The sequence below is a fragment of the Neophocaena asiaeorientalis genome, unplaced genomic scaffold, assembly GCF_003031525.2.
Source record: "Neophocaena asiaeorientalis asiaeorientalis breed wild unplaced genomic scaffold, Neophocaena_asiaeorientalis_V1.1 scaffold651, whole genome shotgun sequence".
NCBI classification, from domain to species: Eukaryota; Metazoa; Chordata; class Mammalia; order Artiodactyla; family Phocoenidae; genus Neophocaena; species Neophocaena asiaeorientalis.
In genome coordinates, this window is record NW_020174141.1 from 65,333 (window position 1) to 84,398 (window position 19,066).

A 19,066-nucleotide genomic window follows, 5' to 3' on the forward strand; every position below is an offset into this window, starting at 1 on the left:
GCTGCTTCCTCCCAAGTCTGCACCTGCTCTTTCCTCTGCCTATAATGTTCTTCCCACTCCATCCTTTACTCACTCTGACCCTTTATTTTGGCTCTCAACATAAGCATCATTTTCTCAGGAAAGCCTTCCCTAAGTTAAATCTGTCTGTTACCTCTTAGAACCACAGGCCTTGCCTTCAATGCTTTCAGCATATTTACAATTTTGCAAATATACAAGTGGATATTTCACAGACATAATTCTCCCTAATTAGACAGTAAGCTCCAAGAATACAATATTTAGCTACCATTGATTGTTTTCATTGTTTGGATCTGTGCATGGCACACAGTAGTTGATTTTTAAAATACTCCCAGGGAGCTGCAGTTCAAGATGGTGGAGTAGAAGAATGTGCTCTCACTCCCTCTTGAGAGAGCACTGAAATCACAGCTAAGTACTGAACAGTCATTGACAGGAAGACACTGGAACTCACCAAAAAAGATATGCCTCATCCAAAGACAGAGGAGAAGCCACAGTGAGATGGTAGGAGGGGCACAATCATAATAAAATCAAATCCCATAACTGCTGGGTGGGTGACTCACAAACTGGAGAACACTTATACCACAGAAATCCACCCACTGGAGTAAAGGTTCTGAGGCCCATGTCAGGCTTCCCAACCTGGGAGTTCTGCAATGGGAGGAAGAATTCCTAGAGAATCAGAATTTGAAGCCTAGTGGGATTTGATTGCAGGACTTCAACAGGACTGGGGGAAACAGAGACTCCACTCTTGGAGGGCACACACAAAGTAGTGTGCACATTGAGACCCAGGGGAAGGGGCAGTGACCCCATAGGAGACTGAACAGACCTACCTGCTAGTGTTGGAGGGTCTCCTGCAGAGGCAGGAGGTGGCTGTGTCTCACTGTGAAGACAAGGACAATGGTGGCAGAAGTTCTGGGAAGTACTCCTTGGCATGAACCCTCCCAGAGTCTGCCATTAGCCCCACCAAAGAGCCCAGGTAGGCTCCAGTGTTGGGTCACCTCAGGCCAAACAACTAACAGGGAGGGAACCCAGCCCCACCCATCAGCAGAGAAGCATCCCCTTCTCAGTAAAGTTTTACTGAGCTCTGCCCACCAGAGCAACAGCCAGCTCTACCCACCACCAGTCCCTCCCTCAGGAAACTTGCTGAAGCCTCAAAGATAGCCTCATCCACCAGAGGCAGAGAGCAGAAGCAAGAAGAACTACAATCCTACAGCCTGTAGAACAAAAACCACATTCACAGAAAGAGAGACAAGATGAAAAGGCAGAAGGCTATGTACCAGATGCAGGAACAAGGTAAAACCCCAGAAAAACAACTAAATGAAGTGGAGATAGGCAACCTTCCAGAAAAAGAATTCAGAATAATGATAGTGAAGATGATCCAGGACCTCGGGAAAAGGATGGAGGCAAAGATCGAGAAGATGCAAGAAATGTTTGACAATGACCAAGAAGAATTAAAGAACAAACAGAGATGAACAATACAATAACTGAAATGAAAACTACACTAGAAGGAATCAATAGCAGAATAACTGAGGCAGAAGAATGGATAAGTGACCTGGAAGACAGAATGTTGGAATTCACTGCTGCAGAACAGAATAAACAAAAAAAGAATGAAAAGAAATGAAGACAGCCTAAGGGACCTCTGGGACAACTTTAAATGCAACAACATTTGCATTATATGGGTTCCAGAAGGAGAAGAGAGAGAGAAAGGACCCGAGGAAATCTTTGAAGAGATTGTAGTCAAAAACTTCCCTAACATGGGTAAAGAAATAGCCACCCAAGTCCAGGGAGTGAAGAGAGTCCCATACAGGATAAACCAAGGGAGAAACACACTGAGACACATAGTAATCAAATTGGAAAAAATTTAAGACACAGAAAAATTATTGAAAGCAGCAAGGGAAAAATGACAAATAACATAAAAGGGAACTCCCATAAGGTTAACAGCTGATTTCTCAGCAGAAACTCTACAAGCCAGAAGGGAGTGGCATGACATTTTAAAGTGATGAAAAGGAAGAACATACAACTAAGATTACTCTACCTGGCAAGGATCTCATTCAGATTCAATGGAGAAAACAAAAGCTTTACAGACAAGCAAAAGCTAAGAGAATTCAGCACCACCAAACCAGCTCTACAACAAATGCTAAAGGAAATTCTCTAAGTGGGAAACACAGAGAAGAAAAGGACCTACAAAAACAAACCCAAACCAATGAACAAAATGGTAATAGGGGGCTTCTCTGGTGGTGCAGTTGTTGAGAGTCCACCTGCTGATGCAGGGGACACAGGTTCATGCCCTGGTCCAGGAAGATCCCACATGCCGCGGAGTGGCTGGGCCCGTGAGCCATGGCCACTGAGCCTGCGCGTCTGGAGCCTGTGCTCCACAATGGGAGAGGCCACAACAGTGAGAGGCCCGCATACTGCAAAACAAACAAAAAATGATAATAGGAACATACATATAGATAATTACCTTAAATGTGAACAGATTACAGGCTCCAACGAAAAGACACAGGCTCGCTGAATGGGTACGAAAACAAGACCCATATATATGCTGTCTACAGGAGACCCACTTCAGACATAGGGATACATACAGACTGAAAGTGAGGGGGTGGAAAAAGATATTTCATGCAAATGGAAATCAAAAGAAAGCTGGAGTAGCAATACTCATATCAGATAAAATAGACTTTAAAATAATGAATGTTACAAGAGACAAGGAAGGACACTACATAATGATCAAGGGATCAATCCAAGAAGATATACCAATTATAAATATATATGCACCCAACAGCGGAGCACCTCAATACATAAGGCAACTGCTAACAGCTATAAAAGAGGAAATCGATAGTAACACAATAATAGTGGTGGACTTTAACACCTCACTTACACCAATGCACAGATCATCCAAACAGAAAATTAATAAGGAAACACAAGCTTTCCTGGTGATGCCGTGGTTGAGAGACCACCTGCCGATGCAGGGGATGCAGGTTCGTGCCCTGGTCCGGGAAGATCCCACATGCCATGGAGTGGCTGGGCCTGTGAGCCATGGCCGCTAAGCCTGTGCATCCAGAGCCTGTGCTCCGCAATGGGAGAAGCCACAACAGTGAGAGGCCCGTGTACCACAAAAAAATAAAAATAAAAAAATAAGGAAACACAAGCTTTAAATTACACAGTAGACCAGATAGATTTAATTGATATTTATAGGACATTCCATTAAAAAACAGATTACACTTTTTCCTCAAGTGCACGTGGACCATTCTCCAGGATAGATCACACCTTGGGTCACAAATCAAGCCTCAGTAAATTTAAGAAAATTAAAATCATGTCAAGCATCTTTTCTGACGACAGCACTATGAGATTAGAAATCAACTACAGGGAGAAAAACGTAAAAAATACAAACAAATGGAGGCTAAACAATATGTTACTAAATAACCAAGAGATTACTGAAGATATCAAAGAGGAAATCAAAACATACCTAGAGAAAAATGGCAATGAAAACACAATGATCCAAAACCAATGGGATGCAGCAAAAGCAGTTCTAAGAGGGAAGTTTATAGCAATACAAGCCTACTTCAAGAAACAACAAATAACTCAAATAAACAACCTAACTTTACACCTAAAGGAACTAGAGAAAGAACAAACAAAACCCAAACTTAGTAGAAGGAAAGAGATCATAAAGAACAGAGCAGGAATAAATGAAATAGAAATCAACAAAACTAAAAGCTGGTTCTTTGAGAAGATAAAATTGATAAACCATTAGCCAGACTCATCAAGAAAAAGAGGGAGAGGCCTCAAATCAATAAAATTAGAAATGAAAAAGAAGTTACAACAGACACTGCAGAATTACAAAGCATCCTAAGAAACAACTACAAGCAATTCTATGCCAATAAAATGGACAACCTGGAAGAAATGGACAAATTCTTAGGTATAACCTTCCAAGACTGAGCCAGGAAGAAACAGAAAATATGAACAGACCAATCACAAGTAATGAAATTGAAACTGTGATTAAAAATCTTCCAACAAACAAAAGTCCAGGACCAGGCTTCACAGGTGAATTCTATCAAGCATTTAGAAAAGAACTAACACCCATCCTTCTCAAACTTTTCCAAAAATTGCAGATGAAGGAACACTCCCAAACTCATTTTATGAGGCCACCATCACCCTCATACCACAACCAGGCAAAGATACTACAAAAAAAGAAAATTACAGACCAATATCACTAACGAATATAGATGCAAAAATCCTCAACAATATTCTAGCAAACAGAATCCAACAACACATTAAAAGGATCATACACCTTGATCAAGTGGCTTTTATCCCAGAGTTGCAAGGATTCTTCAATATACACAAATCAATGTGATACGCCATATTAACAAATTGAAGAAGAAAAACGATATGATCATCTCAATAGATACAGAAAAAGCCTTTGACAAAATTCAGCACCCATTTATGATAAAAACTCTTGGAAAGTGGGCATAGAGGGAGCCTACCTCAACATAATAAAGTCCATGTATGACAAACCCACAGCAAACATCATTCTCAATGGTGAAAAACTGAAAGCATTTCCTCTAAGAGCAGGAACAAGACAAGGATGTCCACTCTCACCACTATTATTCAACATAGTTTTGGAAGTCCTAGCCACGGCAATCAGAGAAGAAAAGGAAATAAAAGGAATCCAAATTGGAAAAGAAGTAAAGCTGTCACTGTTTGCAGATGACATGATACTATACATGGAGAATCCTAAAGATGCCACCAGAAAACTGCTAGAGCTAATCAATGAATTTGGTAAAGTTGCAGGGTACAAAATTAATGTACAGAAATCTCTCGCATTCCTACACACTAATGATGAAAAATCTGAAAGAGAAATTAAGGAAACATTCCCATTTACCATTGCAAGAAAAAGAATAAAATACCTAGGAATAAACCTACCTAGGGAGACAAAAGACCTGTATGCAGAAAACTATAAGACACTGCTGAAAGAAATTTAAGATAATACCAACAGATGGAGAGATATACCACGTTCTTGGATTGGAAGAATCAACATTGCGAAAATGACTCTACCACCCAAGGCATATTACAGATTCAATGCAATCCCTGTCAAAATACCAATGGCCTTTTTCACAAAACTAGAACAAAAAAGTTCACAATTTGTGTGGAATCACAAAACACCCTGAATAGCCAAAACAATTTTCAGAAAGAAAAATGGAGCTGGAAGAATCAGGCTCCTTGACTTCAGGGTATACTACAAAGCTACAGTAAGCAAGACACTATGGTATTGGCACAAAAACAGAAATATAGATCAATGGAACAGGATAGACAGCCTAGAGATAAACCCTCGCACCTATGGTCACCTTGTCTTTGTTAAAGGAGGCAAGAGGGCTTCCCTGGTGGCGCAGTGGTTGAGAGTCCGCCTGCTGATGCAGGGGACAGGGGTTCATGCCCCGGTCCGGGAAGATCCCACATGTTGCGGAGCAGCTGGGCCCGTGAGCCATGGCTGCTGAGCCTGCGTGTCCGGAGCCTGTGCTCCGCAATGGGAGGGGCCACAATAGTGAGAGGCCCGCGTACCACAAAAAAAAAAAAAAAAAAAAAGGGGAAAAAAAAAACAGGGGAGAAAAAAAAGCCTCTTAAAACCCGCGTACCAAAAAAAAAAAAAAAAAAAAAAAAGGAGGCAAGAATATACAGTGGAGAAAAGACAGCCTCTTCAATAAGTGGTGCTGGGAAAACTGGGAAGCTACATGTAAAAGAATGAAATTAGAACACTGCCTAACACCATACACAAAAATAAACTCAAAATGGATTAAAGACCTAAATGTAAGACCGGACACTATAAAACTCTTAGAGGAAAATATAGGAAGAACATGCTTTGACATAAGTCAGAGCAAGATCTCTTTTGATCCACCTTGTAGAGTAATGGAGATAAAAACAAAAATAAACAAATGGGACCTAATGAAACTTCAAAGCGTTTGCAAAGCAAAGGAAACTACAAACAAGATGAAAAGACAACCCTCAGAATGGGAGAAAATATTTGCAAATGAATCAACTGACAAAGGATTAATCTCCAAAATATATAAACAGCTCATGCAGCTCGATATTAAAGAAACAGACAACCCAATCCAAAAATGGGCAGAAGACCTAAATAGACATTTCTCCAAAGAAGACATACAGATGCCAAAAGGCACATAAAAAGCTGCTCAACATCACTAATTATTAGAGAAATGCAAATCAAAACTACAATGAGGTATCACCTCACACCAGTTAGAATGGGCATCATCAGAAAATCTACAAACAACAAATGCTGGAGAGGGTGTGGAGAAAAAGGATCCTCTTGCACTGTTGGTGGGAATGTAAATTGATACAGCCACTATGGAGAACAGTATGGAAGTTCCTTAAGAAACTAAAAATAGAAGTACCATATGACACAGCAATCCCACTACTGGGCATATACCCAGAGAAAACTATAATTCAAAAAGATACATACACCCCAATATTCATTGCAGCACTATTTACAATAGCCAAGACATGGAAGCAACCTAAATTCCCATCCACAGACGAATGGATAAAGAAGATGTGGTACATATATACAATGGAATATTCCTCAGCCATAAAAAGGAATGAAACTGAGTCATTTGTAGAGATGTGGATGGATCTAGAGACTGTCATACAGAGTGAAGTAAGTCAGAAAAAGAAAAACAAATATCGTATGTTCATGCATATATGTGGAACTTAGAAAAACGGTACAGATGAACTGGTTTACAGGGCAGAAATTGAGACACAGATGTAAAGAAGAAAAGCATGGACACCAAGGGGGAACGTGGTGGGGGGTGTTTTGTGATGAATTGGGACATTGGGATTGACATATATACACTAATATGTATAAAATGGATAACTAAAAAGAACCTGCTGTTTTTTAAAAAAGAATACTCCCTGGGAACTTCCCTGGTGGTCCAGTGGTTAAGACTCTGTGCTTCCAATGCAGGGGCATGGGTTTGATCCCTGGTCAGGGAGCTAAGATCCCACATGCCGTGTAGTGTGGCTAAAAAATATTTAAATTTTTTAAAATTTTAAGTTAAAAAATGTTTTTGAATAAAAAATACCCCCTGAATTAATGAATAACACTTGTGTTCCTCTCTTCAACCTAAATCCCCAAGCCTCCATAACATGGACTAATGTCATAGCCCTTTATCACTTTGCCATTAATATGCAATACCCAGCCTTTGCCCTCAAGTTCCTCTCACCTGGAATGTTCACTTGACTTCCTTGCATCCCACCCAATTCCAGCCTTTGAGTTTCAGCTCTAGTGTTTCTTCTACAGAGCTTCTGAAAACCATGCTGATCTTCATGAAGCATCCTTTTTTGTGTAAGCTTAGATCTCACCGTCTCATTTCACACTTCATTATTTAATGCATTGCCCTCTTGTTTTATATACATTAGCCTATTTTTCCAGTCAATTTGCTAGTCTCATGGAGGCCAGATCATTTCTGTGTCCTCCATGGTGCCCAGCATGGTGCTAATAAGCTAGGCAGATCATCAGTGTATGTGGATTGAAAGGTTTACATTTCTGATTTACAAAACCTGCTCAGGTCACATAGTAAGGGGCAAAAAAGATTTGCTGAAAGAATATAGTATACATCAAAAAACTGAACTGCAAAACAAAGTTCTGGAAATTTCCTAGGATAAAAATAAATGTATCTGGGTCTCAAACACAAGACTAAAGATTTTAGTCCTTGGCTTCTTCCATGGTCCCATCCCTCTGAGAATTCACAGTTCTTAGACTAGAAGATTGCTAGTGTGACACAGGCTCTGGAAACATCAAACACTCCTCTCTTCAAGGTTTGAATCAATGAAAAGAACTTGTCCTGTCATCTTAAAATGACTCTTTTGACCTCTCCATGTAACAATTCACATATGGTACTGTGCATCTTCCAGTCTGTGAAATCTTTAGGATTCCAAGGTGTTCACTTAATAATTAAGTTGACTTAAATAAGCTTTCTAAGAAATAATTGGGATGAACATTTCAGGCAGCCAAATTACTCCTATGCTCAACCATATGAAAAAAAATCCATCTGAAGTCACTTGGAAGGTAATACCAGGAAATCATTTTCAGCATTACAAGACATATTAAGAAGTTCAGTTGGAATAATCTACTACCTTAGATATTAGAACTACAAAATGCTTAAGGCTATCTGCATTGCCTCCTAATAGCACTGATGAGAAAGTTATTAAGTGAATAAAATCTTCCTGCATTACACTATTACAGTCTTACAATCTTGTCATTTTACAGATGGGTTATTAATTTTATCAGTTGTCACTAAAGTAAGGAAAATAAATTTTCAAGAATATAAAAGGATGATTCATATCTTTTTTCTAATGTGTAGCATTCATTGGCAATATGAAGACTGGAAAACTCAAAAATGATTTTTATTTATAGTATCCAAAGCATATTGATGGAATGATTATCAATTGCTAATATAAAATGTTTATATTAATGTATAAAATGCATAATGTATACAGTGAAGTACATATACAGCTCCATGAACTTTTACATATATATTCACCCATGTGACCACCACCCACATCGATATATAGAACACTTCCAGCCCAGAAGAAGGCTCCTGCCTGCCTTTTCCTGGTCAAACTCTACTACCTGTTACAATGTAATCATTGTCCTGATCTTTGTCACCATTGGTTAGCTTTTCTCGGTTGTGAAAATATGTGTAAATGAAGTTATACATTGTGTATCCTTTTGTGTCTGGCTTCTTTTGCTCAACACTCATCCATCTTGCTGTGTATATCCATAGTGTGTTCTTTTTCATGTTTGGCAAAATTCCATTGGATAAGCACACCACAATATATTTATCTATCCTGTGGGCATTTGGGGGTTTTCCAGTTTTTGATTATTACGAATAAATGTGCTACAAACATTCTTGTACATGTCTTTTGATGAACAGAAGTACTCATTTCTCTTGTGCGTGTATATCCAAGAGTGGGATTGTTGGCTTAAAGGGTGGGCATATTTGTGAACTGCCAAACAATTTGCTCAAATGATTGAACTATGATATATTTTAATTCATGAATAGAGTTTGTGAATCCAAGGTAGCTACTATCGAATAGTCTAAATTGTGCCTTTTGTTTATTAATATGTATCGACATTTTAAAAGTATATTGTTTTACACAGGCACAAAAACTTGGCCAGCTCAAGTGTTAGTTGGAATTAAAGGTGAAAGGATTTTGAAAGTTTCATTTAAAAAATTCATCATTATAGAACGGCATTAAACAATTGGAACTTTAATAAGTTCTGGCATTTAGTGAATTACTCTTTCCTTTACAGTGTTGGGAGTTAATGTTTGGAGATTAAAATTAATTAATAGTAATTTAGGGGCTTCCCTGGTGGCGCAGTGGTTGCGAGTCCGCCTGCCGATGCAGGGGACATGGGTTTGTGCCCTGGTCCGGGAAGATCCTACATGCCGCGGAGCGGCTGGGTCCACGAGCCATGGCTGCTGAGCCTGCACGTCCAGAGCCTGTGCTCCGCAACGGGAGAGGTCACAACAGTGAGAGGCCCGCGTACCGCCAAAAAAAAAAAAAAAAAAAAAGTAATTTAGAAAAATGTATAAAGAAATGTGTTTGCCTTGGTCAAACAAGAATGATTTGGGCTAAAAATTATGTTTTGTTGAATGATTGGAGTTCATTCCTCCCACACCTGACAAAAATAACATTTTGATATCTCAGGCCCATGCCATTATTTTTCTATCCAGTTTTATTTTGTTCTCATAAAGCTATATAGTATTTTTTTTATTTTCATGTGACCAGGAATTATCTACTTGCTTTCACTGTAATTTGCCTGTATCTAATTTATCTTTTTTTTTTAAAGGAAGAAGATTGGTCTTTATCTGTATACAAGGGATTGACAATAGAAGAGCACTAATTTTTCTGGGCAGAGACGCACACAGAGGTCTCATGTCATTTGATTCTGAATGCAAAATAAGATGCAGTTTTGCTTTTTCTGTTTCAGTTATCTCAGGGATCTCCAGAACCAATTGAGCCCAACTTTTTCACAGCAGATTACCATTTATTGCATCATTCATCAGGTCGAAACAGCCTATCCCCAAATAACCCAACAGGTAATGATCTTCAACACAGGAAATCTGGCTTTCACAAAGAAATAGATTGTTTGGATCAGCAGCTATCCTTAAAAGATTATCTTCAATTTAAAATGAAAATAGAGTTTATTTTGATTATCTGTGGTGACAGTTGGAAGGACATACAGTAGGAATTTAGAAATTCCCTGAGATTTATTTTACACACTTGTGACACCTTCCTTGATCATTTATTAATACCATAAGCAAACAGAATCTGTGTGGGTAAATTGTATTTCCTTTTACTTCTTCTTATCTGATGATGGGAAATCAAATGCCCAAAAACATCCAGGGGGATAAAAAGCAGAAATGAAGAGCTTGAATAAAACAGAAAATTTGACACTTACCTGAAGAATCCACATCAGACATATTTAATTTTTTTTTTGAAAAAATTTCTCATAGGGAGGCAATATAACATAGGGATTAAAGGTATGTATTCTGTAAACCAGGATGCCTAGATTCAAATCTCAGCTGAACCACTTAGTAGCTGATCTTGAGCAAATTATTTGACCTCACTGAACCCCAGTTTTCTTGCCTGTAAAATGGGAACAAAAATGGTAACCATCTTAGGATTATAGCAATGATCAGTGTAAATATATAAAAAGTACTTAGCCAGTAGTAGGGACTCAGCATAATGTAATTTTTCTTGTGATATTTTTGACCTCAGAAGAGATCTTTAAGCTACTCTGAGGTTACAGAATTCCTAAATAATTTTGGAATCCCTGTAAACTATAGTTATATCTCTCAGTGGGGCAGAAAGATGTGAAACTTTTACTGTTAAATGAAAACTTGCCATCTACTCAGACCAAAAAAAAAAGCCTAATTCTGCTGTGCTTTTGAAGTTGCCTAATTTGGGCAAATCACTTCATGTACTAATTATCAAACTTTCCCTAAGTCTTGGACTCCTAGGATACAGCTAAACTGGGTAGACAGAACTTCATTTAAAATCATCCCTGAGAAATCTGTAAAATCGAGATAAATTGTTATCTAAAGTCATTTGCTTTTATTTATTTTTAATTGAACTATAGTTGATTTATAATATTATGTTATTTTCAGGTGTACAGAAAAGTGATCCAGATATATATATATATATATATTCTTTTTCAGATCCTTTTCCTTTATAGGTTATTAAAAATATTAAATATAGTTCCCAGTGCTATACAGTAAATCATTATTGTTTATATATTTTATATATAGTAGAGTGCATCTGTTAATCCCATATGCCTAATTTATCCCTCCCCCCCCCGCTTTCCCCTTTGGTAACCATAGGTTTGTTTTCTATGTTTGTGAGTCTGTTTCTGTTTTGTAAATAAGTTCATTTGTATTATTTTTTAGATTCCACAGATAAGTGATATCATATAATATTTGTCTTTCTGACTTACTTCACTTAGTACAATGTGGTATATATATATATATATAATTGAATATTAGCCATAAAAAAGAATAAAATCTTGCCATATGCAGCAACATGTATGGATCTAGAGATTATCATACTAAGTGAAGTAAAGTCATTTGCATCCCCCTAGGCAGGTAAGTCAGTCACAGGCCAGACTTCTTACCACAGCAGCCCTGCTGAGTGAAGAACTCTGGTGGAAGTCTCTCAGCGGCCTGAGAGGGAGTTGACAGGCTCTTCCAGAAGCTGGATGCCCCTACCCAGAGTAGACCAGGTGTGTCCGTAGTCATGGCAGCCTGGACAGAAACAAAGACAGCAGAACCAGGGAGCACTTTGGGCAACACCTTTAAGCTGGGCTTGAAAAACAAGCTGCCAGCACTCACATCCTTGTGCGTCCTCTTAACCTTCAACCCATTCTCTTTTCTCTCTCCTAAGTAAGTGGCAGGGGAGCTCCTGGGCCTCCATGTGATAAGTGTTGATTGACCTGAGTGGAAACTGGTCAACATTGCTTTGGGTGGTGCTGGGGTTGGTTAATGTGCTGGTATATCATACTCAGACCAAACCTCAAAAGAATTACTGTCTTCTGATTTTAAATGTATTTTATTCCCTCCTGGCAGCCATAGCCAAGGGTCAGACCTTTGTTGTCCTCCTCTGGCTATTTCTGCCTTCCTCTAAGAATTTGTTTTTTTTTTCTAGCACATATCTACTCTTTTTGCCTTGTGGATTAGGAATAGTTTCTTAATCTTTTCTTTGCCTATCAGGAAGTTTGTGTTTAGAACCACTCCTCACCTATCCTTACACACACACACACACACACACACACACCCCTAAGTTAATTGGCCAATTTATACCATGAGCAATGCACATAAATCTTGTGTATTATTTTGTGATGGCCACCCCAAAAGCCAAGATAATTTGGAATGTGTTTGTGAGTACTCATCTTCATCACTAAGAAACTGACCTCTTTTCACTGCATGTGAGTCATAATTGCCAATAAAATCTAAGAAAACATGAACCAAATGTCAGACTTTTCATAATTTATCTATTTCAGGTCTACCCTCCAGCTTTGATTTGGAGCAGGGGATAACATATGAACAGATGCAGGTGAGGTTTTTGCGGTGCCTCTGAATGATTTTATTTTGTTGCTTTTAATTCAATACTAACCTGATTTTTTTTAACTTTAGATTGTGATTGAAGAAGTCCTAGAGGAAAGTGGTTATTACAATTTTACTTCTAACAGGTGAGATCTAGAAATGTGAAAATTCAATTTAGACCATTGGATATTAGATCTAATTTCTCTATCCTTGATTCTAGAGGTTTTCCCCGACCTTCTATTTTAAACACTTTTGTAAAATATCTTGGCTTAGACTTGATACAACTGTGAGTAGAATGTATGTTGACCATCTTTTATATGGATGCAGCTGCTGTATTCTTGGTTGAAAAAGAAAGGGTGATCACTTAGTAATAATTTACTCCTACATAATGAAATGGAAAATTATTTCTACATATTTTTTTTAAATTAAGCATGTTTGTCCCGTATTGGAAGAGCCAAAACTCAAATGTCCATGACTAAAATCTAGCAATTATTTGTATAGAATGCAAGGGGGAACGTGCAACTAAACGAAGAATCACTTCTGGTGAATTTAAGATATGTTTGTGGGAAAGGGATTTGTTGTTATGTGTTCCCATTTGCTTACCCTAAATAAGAAATTGCAGTTTACTGGGGCTGTGTTATCTTCTAAAATAATCATTATTGGTGATCTAAAAATATACTCTATTTTATATCAATTTCATTCAGTTATGGATTCCTGCAATTTTACTGTTGGGCACAGTTTAGGGCACAAAGATTTGAGTACAATTAGTTTGAGAGGCAATCCCAAGAAACTCTGGTAAGGGATTGAAGAAATAATTCAATAAAGATTTCATTTTCAAGTAAGTTACTATTGTGGTGGTTGGAGCTTGATCCCATTGTGGAAATCTGAGCGCCAGTGGAGAACATGTACCTCAATTCTCCCACTTATGGACTGAGGGAGCTGGGATGGTATTTATCTCTAATTTCCATTAGTCATCGTTTGAGGCCTTTTTCCCCAGAGGACGTTAGTTCCCTGGCATTTCTGGCCTTCTGTAAGGGTGGACAAAGCAGATTCTGGAGACCAGAGATATCCTCAGGAAAAGAAACGCAGGTGCTGGCCGTAGGGAGTCAGGCCAGCCTGCTTTGAAGTGCTTTGAAAGAGGGGATATGGGCGCTGATAGTGTCTGCTATACATGAGCTGTCTCTTGACTTTTCCAAGGAGCCCACTCATAACAGAAGCATCAAATTGACCATGAGTAACCACTTACACATCCTATATGGCCAAAGTTGCCTTAGGAGACATAGTCCAGTGGAGTTTGTTTTCCCTAAGTGGCCTTTTCTACCTGGAGGAATAACCTTCCTGTCTAGCTAATGAAGCTATCTGTTTGACCACTATTTAAATTATTCTAGAAGTCTTCCCCAAAGATATCTGTTAGCCATGGAAAGAGAAAGAGGTCTCAAGAACATTCTATTAAGGTCATTATATAGAAATTAGAATCTTTTTTGAGGTTAGGTTAGCCTTTTTTTTCCCTGTTTCAATGAGTTGTTCTTATGAATCACAGATAAGATTATTCAGCTGCTTGCTCTTTTGGCTTGATAATATATTTCCAAAATACTATCTATGTACATATAGTCCTGTTGTGGTTTGTAACTGCAGAGAAATGATGAGTAATTCTCATTTTCCAAAGGTATATTGTTAGTAGAAATAACCATCTCCATAATAACTCTTCTCCCCCCATCCCTGGAGGGATTTTGAATTTTCATTTTTTCCTCTTGATCTGAGTACATCCAGCCTTCCATGGATAGTATGAATGTCTCTGTTCTTGACTCTCAGCAACTTATTATTTCAAGTGCCGTTGGCTTGTAGTGGGGCAAAAGTCATGCTTATCATTTTTTTAATCACATTTTCTCAGAGACTCAGGATCATGGGCAATGGATGTCTTCAAATTTTTGCAGAAAATCAGCTAAATATAATGAAAAAACAGGGGTGTAAGGAACTTCGGGAAGCTCTTATAAGAGCTCTTATTTTTCCGTTTTTAGAAATAGTAATTCCAGTCTTATTTTGAAATTTATGGTTATCCTTTTCAATTCTACAATTATTAAGTTTTTAAAAAATCAAACATTACTTCTACTTTCAAAGACATATTCCTGTATTAAAAGAAATTGCAGATTTTCTTCTTATGGTAAATAGACAACAAGAGGCCTAATGACAAAGGTGAAAATTTATTTACAGTTATATTCAGAATTGTGAATATAATATGAAGATATGATTTAAACGATCAAGTTAAAGTAATATATGATGGAAATGACATCAAATTTTCTTAAAATGTTCCAAATAAAAATGAATCATCCATTTAAAAATCCATATAACCAGGGGCTTCTCTGGTGGCGCAGTGGTTGGGAGTCCTCCTGCCGATGCAGGGGACGCAGGTTCGTGCCCCGGTCTGGGAAGATCCCACATGCTGCAGAGCGGCTGGGCCCATGAGCCATGGCCACTGAGCCTGTGCGTCCGGAGCCTGTGCTCCACAATGGGAGAGGCCACAACAGTGAGAGGCCTGCGTACAGCAAAAAAAAAAAAAAAATCCATATAACCGTGATACTCCCTTTTCAGCTCCTAATAGCAGTGATAGCATATATAATTGGGGGAGACAGTTTTCACGGTTTACCAGTAAAAATAACCTTTGGTTGTGCTTAAAGCCATTACTTGTTTACCGATGTTCCCAATTAGTTTCCAAGAAGTAAGTCAGGCTCCACATAGAAGTACCTAATACTTCACAAACTGAAAGTGTACATAATTCCAAATATGAATCAGATCAGCTGTGACAGTCATGATTTTTCCATACTCAAAGGATAGAGGATGCTAAATATCACAGGACGTGTAGAGGTAATTAGAATCAGTACTTAGAATCAGTAGAGTGTATTCTCCCAAATAGGTTTTGTAAATAGCCAATATTATCAAAGATGATAATAGATGTTATATGAAAAATAAAGTTCCATGACCAAATATATTTGGGAAACCTTGAATGTACATTTTTCCATTTTGCGAGAATGTTGACACACATGACTATATTGAAAACTTTGAGATATACTTTAGGAAAGAGTCTGTTGACCTTGTTTACCCAGTGATTTTTCATCTTTTATTTGGAACACAAGTTGAGAAAACCTTCCCTAGCAATGTGGTTTGAAATAAGAAACATTGTTTTAACTCCTCCACCAGTATCTAGTCAGATCTTCTATTGTTCTTATAATCATCATCATCATCTTAATTGTCATCATAGCCATCATTGCAAAATATTATTAAATGATCTTGATTAATAACCATGCAAAGGGAATTACATACACAAGTCCTGTATTCCTCAAGCTTACAGCTTAAGACTGTCAGTTCAAACCTATACACACATCTACAAAGCATCCAGACAGCAGCTAAAGCATTAAGCCAAGACATGGAACATTTCAGCTTAGATCATAGGGTTTATGTTTAGTTAGGGTTAGAGAGATGCTATTCACAAATGGAGAGTCTCAGGATAAGGCCATTATCTAGCTATTAGCTGTCTTTGGGGAAGATACCTAAAACTGTTATAAGTAATGGTGAGACTGCTTGGGCAGTTGGTAGGAAGAATGTCTCAGGCACAACATACTGCATTAGTTAAAGAAAGTGATAACAAAAATAGAAACAGCAACAAGGAGCCCTAACCTAAATGAGGGATTTGGGAAGGGGAAGTAGAACTGAGTTGAGATTGCAAGGAAAATGAAACAAGGTCAAAACAAACTGGGCCAGCCCTAGGTGGGCTCTATTTGTGGTCATTTGCAGGGATGTATGATTACCTATATTTTGCACACATTAATATTTAGCTTCCTTACCAGAAGGATACAGCCTGGCGTGCCTTCATTTTATCACTGTTCTAATGAGAGTAAAACTGTTGAGTTTTGTGAGTGAATAGATGACCAGCATACCATTCTTATATACTTAGGGGCACATATTAATATTTTACTTTGTAACAATGAAATATGTGTTGAGAGAAAAAGAAATCTACATTGAATCAACTTGCATTGCTTTAAAATAGGCATTTAATGTACAGGTTACTTTGGATGGGTATTAATTTTTCCACTGTAGGATTATTAGTTCCTATTACGTTTATAATTTGAGAAAGAAAATGCTAGCACTGAACTTCAGCAAAAGTCAACTTTCTAAAAATCTCCCCATTCCATCATGTTTAGAATCACCTTTTTATTCATTGTGATTTATTTATTTATATACCTGAGCTACTGCTTTTGAAACTGAATATGTGAACTAAAATATTTGAGACTGTAGAGAACTCCTTCCACTTTTGAATCTTCTAGGTATCACTCCTATCCATGGGGGACCAAGAATCACCCAACCAAAAGATGAAAGTGCTGCATTTTGAATGGACTTGGTTTTCCCAGTGAAGATCAAGTTCTGGACTTCAACCACTACTGGCAAGATGCCCAAAGATTGGGTGCTGCTAAAAGAGTGTGGAAGAGAAAAGACCAACATGCCATGGTGCCTGCAGGACCTCTTTCTGGAGGTCCAGTGCTAAGAGGCTTCATCCTTAGGACACATGTATACAGGATGACAGCGTACTTCTGGGAGAAAATGCTGCAAAATTCATCTGTGAGAAGAAAACCCACTCCTTACAGAACTTTCCTCCAAGTTAAAAAATAAAATACTTGTCATATTTTTCAAAGGAATCTACTTAGAATTGCTGAAACTATGTTTAAAGGCATCTATGTATAAAAGATAGTTTTAGATAAAGAAAATTATAGAACTCAGAACAGTAATATATTGGATGATTCACTGTATCCCTCAATGTTTTTAATCTTAAAAGAAATTCAGAATATGTGATCGAATTATTTTGTAGTTTTATTTGTTTGTTTTAATGAAAGGATTGGTTTTCTCTTAACCAGTTGGGTACTAGTGGTCTTGAACAGTATTTGTAACATTGCACAGCCTCTAGGAATAACAGTCAAATTGTCATATTTAAGCTAAGAATGTATTGATGTATAGTTTGTGTATATGTATATATGCATAGGGGGAAGAGGGAGGTTTTGATTAGGCTAATGCTTTGCTGCTAATCAAACTAGTGTTTTTAGGGCACTTTGAAGAGTCATAGAGTCTATGAAAGAGATGCAATATTCCATATTCCAAGTCCCGCCTAACTGAAATTACCAACATTGCTTTTAAATTTTTTATTGCTTGAGAATTTGAAATGAAAATAAGTTATATAATAAAATATAAATGTCTTCTTTATTCATTGAGACGTCTCTAGAAAAGAGAACTCAGAGCACCAAAAGAGTGTCCCATTCCTGTGTGGGGATAATTTATGGTGAAAATTCTCTAGGTTCTTATTGGGCTAAAATCTCTTCAACTGGCTTCTTATAACTGGTATAATGTCGAGAAATTATTGCCAAATCAGACTGCACTTCTAACTACTTAAGAAGATTTTAAATCTATATAATTAGTAATCTGAAAGCTGAAATTATGCTTTTTATTCACTTCTCACTACGTTCTATCTTATTTACATTGATATATTTTTAGTATGATCAAATAAAATTTAGTACAGTGGTTGAAACACAATAATCTTTTCTATAGTATGGAAAATCTCTTAATGTGAATCCATACTATTTTTACAGTTAGTATGTTTAGTACTTAAACTATATCCTATTCTCTTTAACCCATTCCTTTGAAAATTACCAGTGAATCCTTGTCTTTAAGCCAAATTAATAATTACAAACACACTGTAATTTAAAGTAATAGATGAGAATACAGCAATGAAAATTTTGTTTTTTGTTTTAGCTTTCAACCAAATTCATCCACATGTGAAATTTACATGTGAAGTCAAAAGGCTATGATATTGTTGATTTAAACCAGGAAAAATTCTATTTCTATTCCAGCTTAACTTGAACCTACATGATTATATTTTATCTCTTTTCATGTATGGAATGGACACATGTCTTTATTGTACAGGAGGCACAGGCCTAGAGGGGCACAAATTTTCATTGTGATAGAAACCAGTATTTAGAAACAAACCAAGCTATAGGGTGAAAGTTTGAACTATAAAGTTCTTCTCAAATGGTGTAGAAAAGCATAATAGTCAGAGGTCACACCTTGGTAAGAAAAGAGAAATTGCTTATTTGAAGGTGTTTTTAAATGCATAAAATTTTTTTAACATCTTTATTGGCATATAATTGCTTTACAATGGTGTGTTAGTTTCTGCTTTATAACAAAGTGAATCAGTTATACATATACATATGTTCCCATATCTCTTCCCTCTTGCGTCTCCCTCCCTCCCACCCTTCCTTATCCCACCCCTCTAGGTGGTCACAAAGCACCGAGCTGATCTCCCTGTGCTATAATGCATAAAATTTTAAATGCATACCTTATTGACCAGAAAGGGAGCAAAATGTTTCCGACTAACTCTTCTAGACCATACAAATGGCAGGTATTAT

General features: G+C 37.5%; 1 protein-coding gene across 1 annotated transcript in view; it reads left to right on the forward strand.

Moving 5' to 3' along the window:
- LOC112406236 (serine/threonine-protein kinase Nek10-like) overlaps positions 1 to 17,812 on the forward strand; it is a gene marked incomplete at its 5' end in the record, with an annotated part of 59,973 nt that extends 42,161 nt beyond the window's left edge. The window contains 4 exons of the mRNA XM_024754960.1: positions 10,010 to 10,118; positions 12,578 to 12,630; positions 12,711 to 12,766; positions 16,940 to 17,812. Coding sequence (XP_024610728.1) covers positions 10,010 to 10,118; positions 12,578 to 12,630; positions 12,711 to 12,766; positions 16,940 to 16,988 — 267 coding nt within the window. The remainder of the gene's footprint in view (positions 1 to 10,009; positions 10,119 to 12,577; positions 12,631 to 12,710; positions 12,767 to 16,939) is intronic.
- Between the last annotated feature and the right edge of the window lie 1,254 nt (positions 17,813 to 19,066).